The 13,922-nt window shown below is 37.3% G+C and overlaps 1 protein-coding gene across 2 annotated transcripts in view; it reads right to left on the bottom strand.

Moving 5' to 3' along the window:
• The window catches only part of MACROD2 (mono-ADP ribosylhydrolase 2), a 1,927,670-nt gene that overhangs the window by 182,984 nt on the left and 1,730,764 nt on the right, over positions 1-13,922 (bottom strand). For both annotated transcript variants that reach the window (XM_036322176.1, XM_036322177.1), the window contains exon 10: positions 1,310-1,351. In XM_036322176.1, coding sequence (XP_036178069.1) covers positions 1,310-1,351 — 42 coding nt within the window. The remainder of the gene's footprint in view (positions 1-1,309; positions 1,352-13,922) is intronic.

The following is a 13,922-nucleotide window of genomic DNA, read 5'->3' as shown; positions in this document are numbered from 1 at the left end:
ATTTGTAGGCAGTTATGAAATTGAATAGAAGTTACACAAAAATTAGAACCACTAAGATACCTATTTTCATTTTGAAATCTGGATTTAATTCATGCCTTGAGTAGGGTAGCCATCAGAATCGGGAACTTATACCATAGAATTAAGTCCTATACCCTTTCAGTATTTGTTAGAATGACATAGAGAAAAGTAATAATTTATTGAGTGTTTATTATGCTCCAAGACACATTTTGGACTTGATATAATGTAATCCCTCAAATAAGACTATATGGTGAGTTATTGCCCCCAGAGGTATAAACTGAGATTATAGAGAAAAGACTGTTGCCCAAAGTAAAAAAGTGATGGAACCAGAATTGAATTCAGGCCTGTTGATTCATGCATTCATTATCAGGCACAGATTGAGTGGCTACCTCAGTCCAGAGCCTATGCTTTTCGCCACTAGATTTCTCTCATCAAACACTAGTCTTTCTGGAGGAGTTGGTAGGCATCTTAATTTCTGATAATGAGACAATATATTACATGTACAAATGTATTTTCCAAAAATGCCCACAGCAACATTTCAGGTCCTACATGCTTTGCAGAACCTCACTGCTCCTCACTAAGAGATTGAGTCTATTTTCTCTTTCTCTAAGCCTAGGTGAATTGACTGACTTCCGAAAAAAGTTCAGTAGAAGTGATGCTATAGTTCTCCTGAAGGCTGAGTTCTATAAAGGGCTAAGCTCCCTCTGGCTTGCTCTCTCTCTATATAAACCACTTTGGAACCTGGCAGCCATGCTATGAGGAAGCCCAACCAACATAAAGAGGCCATGCATAGGTGTTTCAGAAAACTGCCCCGGCTAAGGTTTCAGCTGATAGCCAATATTCATCACCAGCCAAGCATGTGTGTGAGGGAATCTTCAGAAGATTTCAGCCCAGAGATGTTGAGTTTTTCTGCTGAGGCCTCAGGACTGTGAAGGAGGATTATCAAGTCACTCTTGCTATGTTCGGTCTGAATTATTGGTCCACTGAAAATATGGGCACAATGAGTGGGTGTTTTAGCCACCAAGTTTTGGGGGTGACATGTTACACAGCTCTATTAACTGCAACCTTATGTTTCATTTTTACCTTAACTGTCAGGAATCTCAAAGTAAAATTTAATGCTTAAATATAGTAGCTATATTAGCCATAAGAGTTAACAAAACTACTTTATCTTATGATCTTGAACATACATTTCATAAACCTTATTTTGTCTTTTCTTAAAAAAAGTAAAATGTACATAATCAATAGGATGATTTTTTCCCTTCCTCTAAGAATAAATTTATAAATTTAATACCTGAATCTTCTTTCATGTCAACATCTTCTTCTTCATTATCACCTATTTAAAAAAAAAGATAAAGAAAAATTCATATGAAAGCCAGAGCACTTGAATTCTCCAATTGATTAATTAAAAAAAAAAGAAAAGAAAAAAAACTTAGTAAAAAAGAGGATGATACCAGTATCACATGATCTCACTCATATGTGGAATCTAATGAACAAAATAAACTGATGAACAAAATGAATCCAGAGACATAGAAGCATGGAACTGACTGACAAATATCAGAAGGAAGGTGGGGAAGGCTGGGTGATGAGAAGAGATTAACCAAAGAACTTGTATGCACACATGCACAAACCATGGACACAGACAAGAGGGTGGTAAAGGCTTGACAGGGGGTGGGATGGAGAGGGTCAATGGGGGAAAAAGGTGACATATGTAATACTTTCTACAATAAAGATAAAAAAAAACACACTACCCAAACTCTACCTTAGAAACATATACATTTATTCTAATACATCATTACAGTATGCAAAAATTAGTTTTGCATATAAGTAAAGACTGACTGAGAATGCTAAAAGCTATGGCAGTTTAATTTTGGTCATTTGTGGGATTACCTGTATATTTGGTATTTTGCTTTTAATTAAATAAATATTTTGGCAATGTATATGTAATAAATAATTTATTACTATCCCTTTCCAATATGCATTATTCTGTTTTAAAAAAAGAGGAAAAGAGAATGATACATCATGCATTTTTACTGTCTTATACTATCAGGTAAATTAGGAAGAAAGTACACATATTAGAGCACCTGGGGTTTACCTTTTTAAAAAAAATATATATTTTATTGATTTTTTACAGAGACGAAGGGAAAGGGATAGAGAGTTAGAAATATTGATGGGAGAGAACATCGATCAGCTGCCTCCTGCACACTCCCTACTGGGGATGTGCCTACAAGCAAGGTACATGCCCTTGACCGGAATTGAAACTGGGACCTTTCAGTCCGCACGCAACGCTCTATCCACTGAGCCAAACCAGTTAGGGCTGGGGTTTATATTTCTTTAAAAATTTGTCATATATTTATAACAAGCTATATATGCAATAATTTGTTTTTTGTTATAAAAGTTATGCATGATCACTTAAATAATTTCAGTTCCTAAAAAATAAAACTCACAGACTTTATATACCACCTTTTCTGCATTTAGTAAAGATGTGCCTGCTCACCTCAAATATCTGAGAAATGTGGGCTCACCACTGGGTTGTAGTTCAACATAGTGACCAAGCCCTGACTGCTACACATCTAAATCCCAACCTTTAACGCTGTGCTTTCACATGCCCCACCAGTGTCACCACTCCCATTTTACTCCCCTCCTCTCCGTGCCCAGGCAACCCCTTCAACTGGATAAGGACATGTGTTTCCTCTGTACTCTGGATGACATATTTGCTGTTTTGAACTTTTGTGTTGTTCTTACATATTCCTCACATCTAGTCAGTGCCAAATACTGTCCATTTCCATGTTTCCTCCTTTCTACTCACATACTGCAACCCAGATTCAGACTATCAGTGCCATTTGCCCTACCTGGATTATGATTTCCAAACTGGTCCTCTGTTCTTGCCACTCCTGACTCCAATTCCTTTTACATGTAGCTGCCAAATCAATCTTAAAATACAATTCTGATCTGGTTCACAACCTTTCAGTGACTCTTTTTTGTTTAATGAGAAAAGTTTAGGTTTTTTCAGGGTAACACTTAAGGCCAAAATATCTGGTTCCAACCAATTTTCCCCATTTCACCACCCCTGTTCCGTTCATGCTGGCACCTACATACTTGACAACACCTTAATCTTCTCTATTTTCTCAGGGACTCCTTTAGCTTCCTTTACCTGCCTCAGTCTCGGAAGCAAGGGTCTGCTCCATTTCTCCATTCTCATCCTTCAAGACCAAGGCTGAGGTGGCATAACATTTGCTCAAACCAAGTTTGAATGAATAATATTCCCTTTGACATATTTTATTGCTGTCAACATATGAATGTTAAGGACCTTTGGGTTTAGGTATGCATATAGGTTCCTCCACCCACCCATTCTCTAGGCATGTGATCTTGGAGAACTTGCCAAACCTTCCTGAGTTTCAGGCTCATCAACCATAAAGTGGGAAATAATACTGCCTCCTTTATAGAGCTGTAAGAATTCAATGAGATAATGCCACATAAAGCATTAGGACTGCTACTGAAACATTGTCAAGTGCCAAATATTAGCTATTATTACCACCAAATTCTACAGTTACTAGTTAATATAGCTATCTTCCAAATGTTCATCTCTATATCACAAGTTCTGCAAAGGTAAAGACCGTGTGTTATGTTCCTTTGTATTCTGTGGTACCTAATGTAATTAATTTTATACACTGAAATCAATAAAGAAATTTTTCGCTGGATTAAATTTCTGTTATTTTCTATGTTGCTTGTATATATTAGGACAAAATGTATCTATGTGATGGTCAGAAAATAATGAGGACTCAGTAAAGATTTGCAACTTCCTTCTGGTTGTGTTTTATAATATAGTAATTTTTAGCCACATTTATTCAATATGGCACTCTTCTTAGTGTTAATTATAAATAAAGATTAGAGGTATATTAGTCAGTGGAAATGGAAAATGTATTTAATTTGAGGTATTAGAAAGGTAATTCATGATAACCATCATTAGCTTTTAAAAAAGTAAATCTTTCGTTCAGCTGTTGGAAACATTAGCGATTTTCTATACAATTTCTTTCTTTAATTCTTCCTAAAAATGCAGTTTTGGGAGAAAGAATACCTATTTCTTAGAAATATAATTTTCTAACTAAATGATTATCAAAATGTTATAAAGAAAACTCTTCACAGATTCTTCCCTGAACTTAATATATTTACACAGAATTCTGTTTTCGGAACCATCTAAAATCTCTATGACGACAGACTCCCTGGAACCTCAGAGTGGGGTGAAAATGAGTCTCTACAGTTTCTAGGAAAAGATAATGGAAGAGTCCAATATTTGTTTGCTTGTCACCCATGTATCCAATAGTCTACCTGGAAAACACTCATTGGTAGTCTGTTGTGTGCAAGGCTTTGTGCTTGTGGAAACAAAAAACACCTGATGAATCAGACTCTTAAGCAGTTGTCTAGAAACTTATCATTAGTAAGGAAACTAGAACATGAAGATACATTTGAACATATGATAGTGAGTTGTCAGTGCCATTACGAAAGGTGTCAGAGAAGGGATAGATGCTTCTAGTGGACTACTTGGAAGGGTTCTTAGAAAATGTGACATCGGAGCAAACATTTCAACTTTATAGACTGTTCTAACAGCATCGTCCCCAGAATTAGCCTACTGTGTTGAAGAATCAGATTTGGTGTTTTCTTTCATTCATTCATTCATTCATTCATTCATTCATTCATTCCAGTCATTCACTAATTTATACATACAGTAGTTAAGTATGTATCCAGAACCTTGACTCCGACTGTTTGGACTTACTTCCAGGCCCAACTATAAATAGCTGTATAATCTTGGGCAAATTCTGTAAACCTATATACTTTAGCTCCTCATCAAGAAAATAGGCATAATAAAGGTACTAATATTCTAGAGTTGGTAATACATGTAAAATGTTTACACAGAATAAGCATTCAATAAATACTGGCTTTCACTATTAGGATGTCATTATTATACTACTTTTACTACCTAAACAACCATTTATGGAGCAACACCACATGCCAGAACTATGCAAGGCCCTGAAGAAATGGGTTTACAATTCCTTCCTTCAAAGAGCTCCCAAAGAAGTGGGTGATACAGGAAATTAAAACAATAATCAGAAGAGAAAGTAACAGAGTCTCTGGTGCAGGTATGCAGAGGTTCTACTGAGAAATAGACATGTGGCCGCTAAGTCAGAGAGAATGTCTGTGAAGGCTTTCCAGAAGAGGTGAGACTTACACGGAATCCTAACGGGTGAGAATTCGCTAGGGGGGAAAGGCTGCAGTAGATTCCCAGCAAAAGTGGATGCTCTGCCTACTCCTCCATGTTCCTTGATGCTTCAGTGATTGTCAGTCTGACATCCAGCCGCCAGCCCGTAGGTCTCTTTGTCTGAGGGTTTTCTCTGGTTTGCTTGAACCCGCTCAAGAAATATAAGGGAATTTTCACACCCCAGAGGGCATCCTATATAATAAAAGCCTAATATGCAAATTGTCCACTCAACCGGGAGTTTGACTAGGAGTTCGACCGCTCGCTATGACGTGCGCTGACCACCAGGGGCGGCGCGGAACATGGCGGGCGTCTGCGACAAAGCGCTAGCAGCAGGTGGCAGTGGAGGCACTGCCAACCCTGATGGGTCCTGAGTAGAGCAGGACTATGGTGGGATGGTGGAGCAGGTGACCAGGTGGTGCCAGGCCAAGGTAGGTGCAAGAGGAGGCCCGAACACCCTGCCAATTGCCCCACAGATGGCGACCAGTGGTGGCTCTGACACTTCCATTACAGAGAAAGGGCAAATAGCAATATTAAAATATTTCTTCTAATTATTTTCCTTTCAATGTGCACAAATCCATGCACTGGGCCACTAGTTCTTTTGTAAACAACTGACAAGAGTTGCATATAAGTACTCCAGCTCCCTTGCTTCTTGGTGGGCTAATTCAGAAGCATGTTCTATACTGTGTCCCAGAGTCTCCTTCTCAGCATTGGAAATGAGCCCCAGTTGTCCAGTGGTAATGTGTTTATAATTTAACATCCCTGCCTTCCTTCACTTTCCTGTCTCCCTTCCCCATTCCTCTGATGGTATTTCCTGGGATCATGTCCCAAATAAATGACTCCCACTTGAATTACTGTTTCAGATCTACTTCTGTGGGGACCCAACCTAAGACAAGGGTAATTACACTCAAGAAGAGGGAAAGGCAGCTGTAAAAAAACACGGATATGAATAGTCAAGATGCTTTTAAGGAAATAAAACAAGTTCTGAATGACTGCAGAGGGGAGTTATAGGAGAAATTAAGGATAAACTAATCTATTCCGACTAGATAATGAAGGATCTTCCATGCTGGGTATGATGGTTAATTTTATGTATCAACATGACTAGGTCGTAAGGTACCCGATCCTGGGGGGCCAAGACATTTGACAAACATTCTTCTGAGCATGTCTGTGAGGCTGTTTCTGGTTGAAATTAACATTTAATCAGTAGACTGAGTAAACTTCTGCTAGAGTTCCTTTGTGCTGGGACACCAGAGTTTTCTTGCCTTTGACTCATATTGAAACACCTGGTCCTCCTGGGTCTCAAGCCTGCAGGCATTTGGATAGAAACTATATAATTCGATCTCCTGGTTCTTACGTCTTTAGATGCCTACTAAAACTACATTCATCACATATGGATCTCTAGATAGCCAACTGCAGATTTTGGGACTTGTCAGCCTTCATAATTGTATAAGCCAATTCTTTCTAATAAAATAGAGGCCTGATACATGAAATTCATGCATGGGTAGGGTCCCTAGGCCTGGTTGGTGATCAGGGGCGACCGGCAGGGTGATTGGGGGGGGCCCGCTGGCACCCACCTTGGCTGGCATGGGGCCTTCGGGTTGGGGGCAGCTCCTGCATTGAGCATATGCCTCCTGGTGGTCAGTGTGCATCATAGCGACTAGTTGTTCCCCCATTTGTTTGATTTGCATATTAGGCTTTTATTAAATAGGATATCTTTCTATCTATCTATCTATCTATCATCTATCATCTATCTATCTATCTATCTATCTATCTATCTATCTATCTATCTATCTATCTGCTCTTGGTCCTATTTCTCTGTAGAATCCTGATTAATGCCCCAGGTTGAAGCATTTAAACTTTATCTTGAAAATTAAGCAACTTTGAACAGAAGAATAACATGCTATCTTTTGAGAGATAACATTTTTATGATACAAATTTACTAAAAACCTACAAAACATATGGTATTATTTGCATTAAAAATAAGCATAGAATATTTTTGGTCTGCAAAGCATCTAATGTGCTATTACTTGTTAATGAAATCCACTTTAGTTCAACATTATTTTATATAATGTGCTTACTTGAGCCATATTTATGCAACATGTTTCTAGAAAAAGAAAAGTAATTTCTTTTTCTAACTAAACAAGGAACCAAAGAGAAAATATATAATAGAAGATGCTAGCCATTATATGCAGGAAATCATGCCATTCAAAAATTGGAGCAGTTAGGAAACTGATGGAGGATGGGCACAGAGCCACTGCCCTTTTTAACAGTTCTTCAAGCATCATACGTATTTTTTAGAGCACAAAAATAAAACAAAAGGTTCTTAGCCAAAGTGATGCAGATATCATTTCAAAATACAGAGCAGTCCATCAGATGATATTGTTCTGTTTGTTCAGAAATCCAATTCCAGGAAATGCCTTCCCTTCCTAGGCAGAGACCACCCAAAAGCTAAAAGCTCTATTTCATCTTAACATCATTAACGCCTCTTTGATGTTAATTTCATTAATTGAGGCTCTTTTTATTCACAGCACCACTGTTAGATTACCCTGTTGAGTTCTGCACAAAATGTGCAAATATAAATGAAGTTCTTATTTTGATCAAAAACGTGTGAAAGAAGGTGAAGAGATTGGCCAAAGAACTATATGCATAGCCCACCGACAACAGTGTGTGGTGATGGCCAGAGGGAGGGGTGGCAGGTGCTGGGTGGAGGTGGTGGTGGGGAGATGAGGGATGTCTGTAATAGTCTCAACAATAAAAATAATATAAACACAGTATCTGGTACATACTGCGCTTTGTGTAGGTAACCATCTTAGGTATTACTGAAATTGTTATAATTCTTATTTTAAAAATAAATGTGAAAACTGACTAATTTCCTATGAATAACCATTTTCCAGTAACAGCTAGCTTCATACACTTCAGAAACCCTTCATAAGGAAGTATCTAATGCACTTTGAAGTATATAACAACTACTTCACCTTCTTTTATGAAAGAGTTAATATGAAAATTTGTTGTCTTAAAGATACCCATCCTTTAGAGCAGTATCTCATTTCCCAATAAGAAATAGTCTTTTACTTCTTTGTAAAACAAAATATACCATGGATTTTGCCATGACTCAGGTTTGTCTTAGTCCTTTACCTAGTGAAAGTTTGAGACTTGCTGGTCTAAAAATAGCCGGGTTGTATCACAATTGTTGAACTATTTTTCACTGAATAAAGTTTCTTTCTTTACTGCACCCTGCTCCTCCCCCAAAAAGATATCTTTAAAAGGTCAGTATGAAGTTTTCTAAAATAAATAAATAAATAAATGAATAAATAAATAAGCTGATATTTATGTGCTGGAGGAGAATCTTCTAGAAACAGTAGATGTCCCACTGTTTGATATCCAAGCTGGGCTAGCTTGTGATTTGTAACCAACATTAATGCTGGTAAGGGTATGCTCACATCACACAATTCCTGGGATTGAAGAAGTTATTCTCTTCATAAGATAGTATATATTTTCTTCTGTGCTTGAAATCACCCAGCTACCATGCAGCTTAATGGTGCGGTTATCAGGGACCATGCCAAGGACCCTTAGATTGACTGAGGGACAGGTACATGGATAAAGAATAGCTTAAAGGGACCTGTAGGTTGCAGGGAAAAAGAGTGTGTTTTGAAGGAGAGAAAGTTACCCACGTGGGCTATTAAGGAAGGCTCTCCACTTCCAAGAAAATAAAAGGACAGGCACCTGAAATAGATCATACAATTTCCTGTCAAAATTTCAGGGACATCCACACATATGGGCAGGCCTGCCAAAAAATAATTATAGTGATCTTGTGGCTTTTATTTCATGTGCTCCCGAATCCTTCTTTCTCTTAAGGTTTAATTTCATACCACAGGCTTCTTCTGTAGTCTGTTTGTTTTTTGTTTAAATAATTCATTACCGAAGGTTTCTAGGAGCAACTTGCATTTGTAGAGAAAGGAAATATTCATAAAAATAACGTGCTCCAAGCTTTTTAGGATTTCTCTGAAGTAAGGAAGATGTTGCTATTCTTATGGCTTCTTGTCAAACTTGACGAAGCAGAAATGCCAAGCAAAGAAGTCCTTAGAGAACAGGATCCTCCTGCCATTAGTTGAAAACCTGAACTCACTAAATCTAACATTTGCTAAATACACTTTATGCAAGGTAATTGACAGGGCTATAGAAAATTTTTCAAGAATCCAAAGCCAGATACCAGCCCCCCACCCCTGCCTCAACTGGTCCTTGGCAGAGAAGAACACTCAAATCTCATTGATTTATAAATCAATCAACCAATAAAAGGTACCGCTTAGAACATTGCATGGTTCTGCCACTTCTGGCTTAGCCAACATGGGGTTCAGGAGGAGGAGGTTGGGGTGGGGGGAGATTTTGAATTTAGTTTCAGAGGTGTTGAATTGGAGATGCCTGAGGGACTCCCAGCTGGAGATGACCTGTGTGCAGGTGAGAATACCAGAGAGGAACTGTAGGAAGAGAAGTGAAAGAGCATGGTCAACAGGATAAAGGCTGTCCATTTAGGTAAGTTAAAGGCTGCAAAGGGTCATGTCAAGTCATGTGATCAAATATGCACTGGTTTCAATAACTATGCTCCACCCATAAAAGAGGTTCCTATAACCTCAGTGAGGACAGAATGGTAGCAAGGTGGCGAGAATGACAGGATTGCTGTGGATTATGGAATGAATGGCAAGTAAAGGAGATAACTCTCCAAGGATATGTGGCCAAGAGTGGAAGTTAGGTCTACACATACTGTGCAATATAAGTGGGAGGATTTTCATTTACTTTTTTATTTTTATCTTTATTCTTACTTCTGTGTTTTATTAGGAATTATTTAATTCACATAGTATTCCTCAAAATTAATTCTTCCTCCCTTCATTTGCCTCAAAATTTTCAACTACAGAACTGAAACCAGAATGTTTGAAGGGTCTTTTAGAAGGACCCAGCAGGGGTCTCTGTTTAGATTCTCAGGGCATTCTCCCTTCTCCAAGCAGCATTTTATCTTGTCTTTTTTTTTCTTCTTTTTTCAGAATTTTCTAACTAGATCAAACTGCTTAGTCAATGAATGCTCCTGTCTCTAGGTCTTTATTTGTTCTGCTGTTTATCAGCATTTGCTACACACATTGCACATTCCCCGATTTTGAGGGGACAGATTGCTTTCTGTCTATACCTGCTGCTTGTTTCTGTATTCAGGTTCCTTGGTTACAGCAACACTTCACCAAATTTTCATTGAAGGCAAAATGTGTACGTAGCTTTGAGGCCCATCATGTGGAAATGGTTCACACGCATTTCCTAAGAAGGCAGTCAACTGATTCATGTGACATTACAGAAAGCATATCTTATATAATTCTAAACATCAATGTAATCCACACATTAAAGTGTAGAAATGTGCACAAATATGCCAAATCCCTTTAAATATGCACAATTAAAGAAAACTCTGAATGCATTTTCTTTGTAGTTTTTTTTCTATACAGTGAATGTGTCATTGGAAAACATATGTACAATTCAGACTGGATAAGCAGTTTATCTTGCATTTCTTATACTTACTTAAGAACAATTTGGGTATTTGTTTATTGGTGCTGCTGTTACAGATTTCTACATACTTAGTCGCTTAAAACATACATTTTTATCTTATAGATCAGATGTCCCACATGGGCCTAATGGGACTAAAATCAAGATGTCGGCAATGCTGCATACCTTTCTGGAGGATCTAGGAGAGAACCTGTTTTCTGGCCTTTCTAGCTAATAGAGGCCACTCACATCCCTTAGCTTGTGGCCCCCATTTTCCAGCTTCAAAGCCAGCAATGTTGCCTCTCTGAACATTCTTCCACAGTCATGTTTCCTCTGACCCTCTTCTGCCTCCCTCTTCCAATTTTTAAAGACTTGTAATTACATTTTGCTCACTCAGATAATTCAGGATAACATTCCTATCTTAAAGTCAGCTAATCAGCAACTTAATTCCATCTGCAATCTTATTTTTCCCTTTGCAATATAACTAACATATTCACAAACTAAGGCATCTTCAGTGAGGGGGGAGGTGAGAGGAGGCATTTTTCCTCTTAACCACACCTGGTAATCAGGAAGCAGATTGCCTTGCATAAAAAGTATCTGAGTTGTAAAACACAGAACAATTCCATTTAGAAATAAAGTGATTTCCTATGGGATCAAGTACAGAGGATTCAGATCAAGATCTTTTCTGAGTTTTTAGTTTTCAACTTTATTCTCTTATAAAAAGGGTTTCTTATTTTTCTCTTTTTTAACCTTCCTTCCTTCCTTCCTTCCTTCCTTCCTTCCTTCCTTCCTTCCTTCCTTCCTTCCTTCCTTCCTTCCTTCCTTATTTTCTTTTATATATTTTTGTCTTTATTTCTACCTTTCCTCATTGTTTTGTTATAAAAGAAGAATGTCAAAAAGACAAATGACAGATGAGGCATCTATTTGCAACATATATTTGAAAAAATTACTAACATTATATACAAAGAGCTCTTACAAATTAATAAGAAAAAGATGAAATAATCAAAAATATGCAAAGGATATATTAGCAAGTTCACATGAGACATTTGGAGATACACTAAATAAACAACTGAAAAAAGGATAATCCATACTATTAATAAAATATACTTTGTTACTCATTAATTACCTTATTTCATGTATAAAAGGGATAAACTGTAATATGCCCCGTTATGAGAAGTGAGGAAAAGTAAACTCTCACATACTGCTCATGGGAGTGGAAATCCTTTGCAATGAACTGAATGTTTGTATCCCCTCAAACTTATATGTTGAAATCCTAATCCCTAATGTGTTGGTATTAGGAGGTGGAGCCTTTGGGAGGGGATTAGTTCATGAGGGTGAAACTGTCATGAACGGGATTAGTGCCCTTATAACAGGTATCAGAGAGGGCTTTCTCTTTCACCAGGTGAGAACACAAGGAGAATGAAAATGACTGTCTTCAAGTAGGAAGTGGATCCTCACCAGAACCCAATCATGCTGGCACCCTGATCTCACACTTCCAGCCTCCAGACTGTGAGAAACGCATTTCTGTTGTTTATAAGACACCAAGTCTATGCTATTCTGTCATAACAATCCGAAAGGACTAGGATATTCAGGTCACTTAATACAGATGTTGGTGTTCATATTTTTGACTCTGTGAATGGATACCCCTGAAGCTATTCAGCACATGTCATCCACCCATGGTGCTGCAAAAACAATAGCCGATTTGACAAGTGCTATCAAAAGCATCTTGGTTTTGTATGCATTTTGAAAAAGCAATTCCACTTTTAGAAGAGTATTCTAAAAAAATATGAATGTGTGCCAGTATTTACCTATTTATTTATCTATGTGTTATTTATATAAACAAATAGAGAATAGTTTTCAATAATAATTCTACAATTCAACAGTATGGTTTTGGGTGAACGTTAGGTCTGTTAAAATTATGTTTTGGAAGACTTTATGATGCTAGGAAAATATGTTAAGAATTGGTGGTGACACAAGTTATACGACTGCATTTCTGGATATTTGCATTTTCCATTTTAAAACACCTGAAGGATAAACAACAAAATCTAATTCATTTCTGGACCATAGGACAGGAATGGTTTATATTTTCTTCTTTTTGATTATCTGTTTTTTACTAAAAATCTGTACTATGTTGATAATAAAAAGTCATATATATTTTTAAAAGGATGGTCCCAAAGTTGAAATACCTCCTTTTAAAATGGTAATAAGAAATAAACATTTAAAAATTTATAATGCTTGGTTTACATGCCTCTGTGAATATTCATTTACATTGTTATTCATACTATTTGAAATTGGCTCATTCCTATGTGTTTGCACATGACAAAACTGAAGCACAGCAAAGTTACTAGTAAGCAACATGCACAAAGTCACAGAGTTCTAAGGTGGTTGTAATGGAATATAAAGTATTTCTTGTGATTATAAACCCAGTGGCTTCCCCCCACATATAGATGATTTTGACTATGTATTGAGTTCTTCATCTGTCATTTGTTACCTATTTCAGATCTTAACCATCATTTTCACCAATATTGCCTTCAAGCTTTGTCTTCTTATCATTACTGTTTTGGGAAAACTGATGTCCATGGAGTAGTTTGGAAGATGGAAAAAAAATAGAACATGTAGATAGCCATATGACTGTAGGCACACTAGCTTTAGAAAATCTCTAGCACTATTACTGTAAATAGATCATATATATATATATATATATATATATATATGCAGAAAGTGTAGCTTTAAACAATTCTGCATGTTTTCAGGATTGCTATGAGAAGTGGATGATGAACCTATGCCATAGGATTATTGTTGGAAGGCCAGACTCTAAGTCAGGACTCAATTAATTCTTTTAAATATAAGAATTAATTCTTAATTCTCCTTAAATGTAGGATCTGTCACAGTACCATTCAGCTCAAGGACTTCCTCTTAGCACCAGCATTTCTTAGGGATTCACAAACTGGATATAAGTATCCTGCTTACTTTTAAAATTCTCCTATCCGAACTGCCCTTCTTTGCTATGTCACTTCCACAACACTTGGAATCATTTCTCTGTACCTGCTGATCCTTTAAAGATTACTGAATGCGCCACATTATTAATGAAATATACCCCTACCACCCTGTTCCTCATACGTATTTGCCTCTAAAT

Source organism: Myotis myotis, unplaced genomic scaffold (assembly GCF_014108235.1).
Source record: "Myotis myotis isolate mMyoMyo1 unplaced genomic scaffold, mMyoMyo1.p scaffold_m19_p_9, whole genome shotgun sequence".
In the NCBI taxonomy this organism is placed as follows: domain Eukaryota; kingdom Metazoa; phylum Chordata; class Mammalia; order Chiroptera; family Vespertilionidae; genus Myotis; species Myotis myotis.
This window is presented reverse-complemented; position numbering and strand designations above follow the sequence as displayed.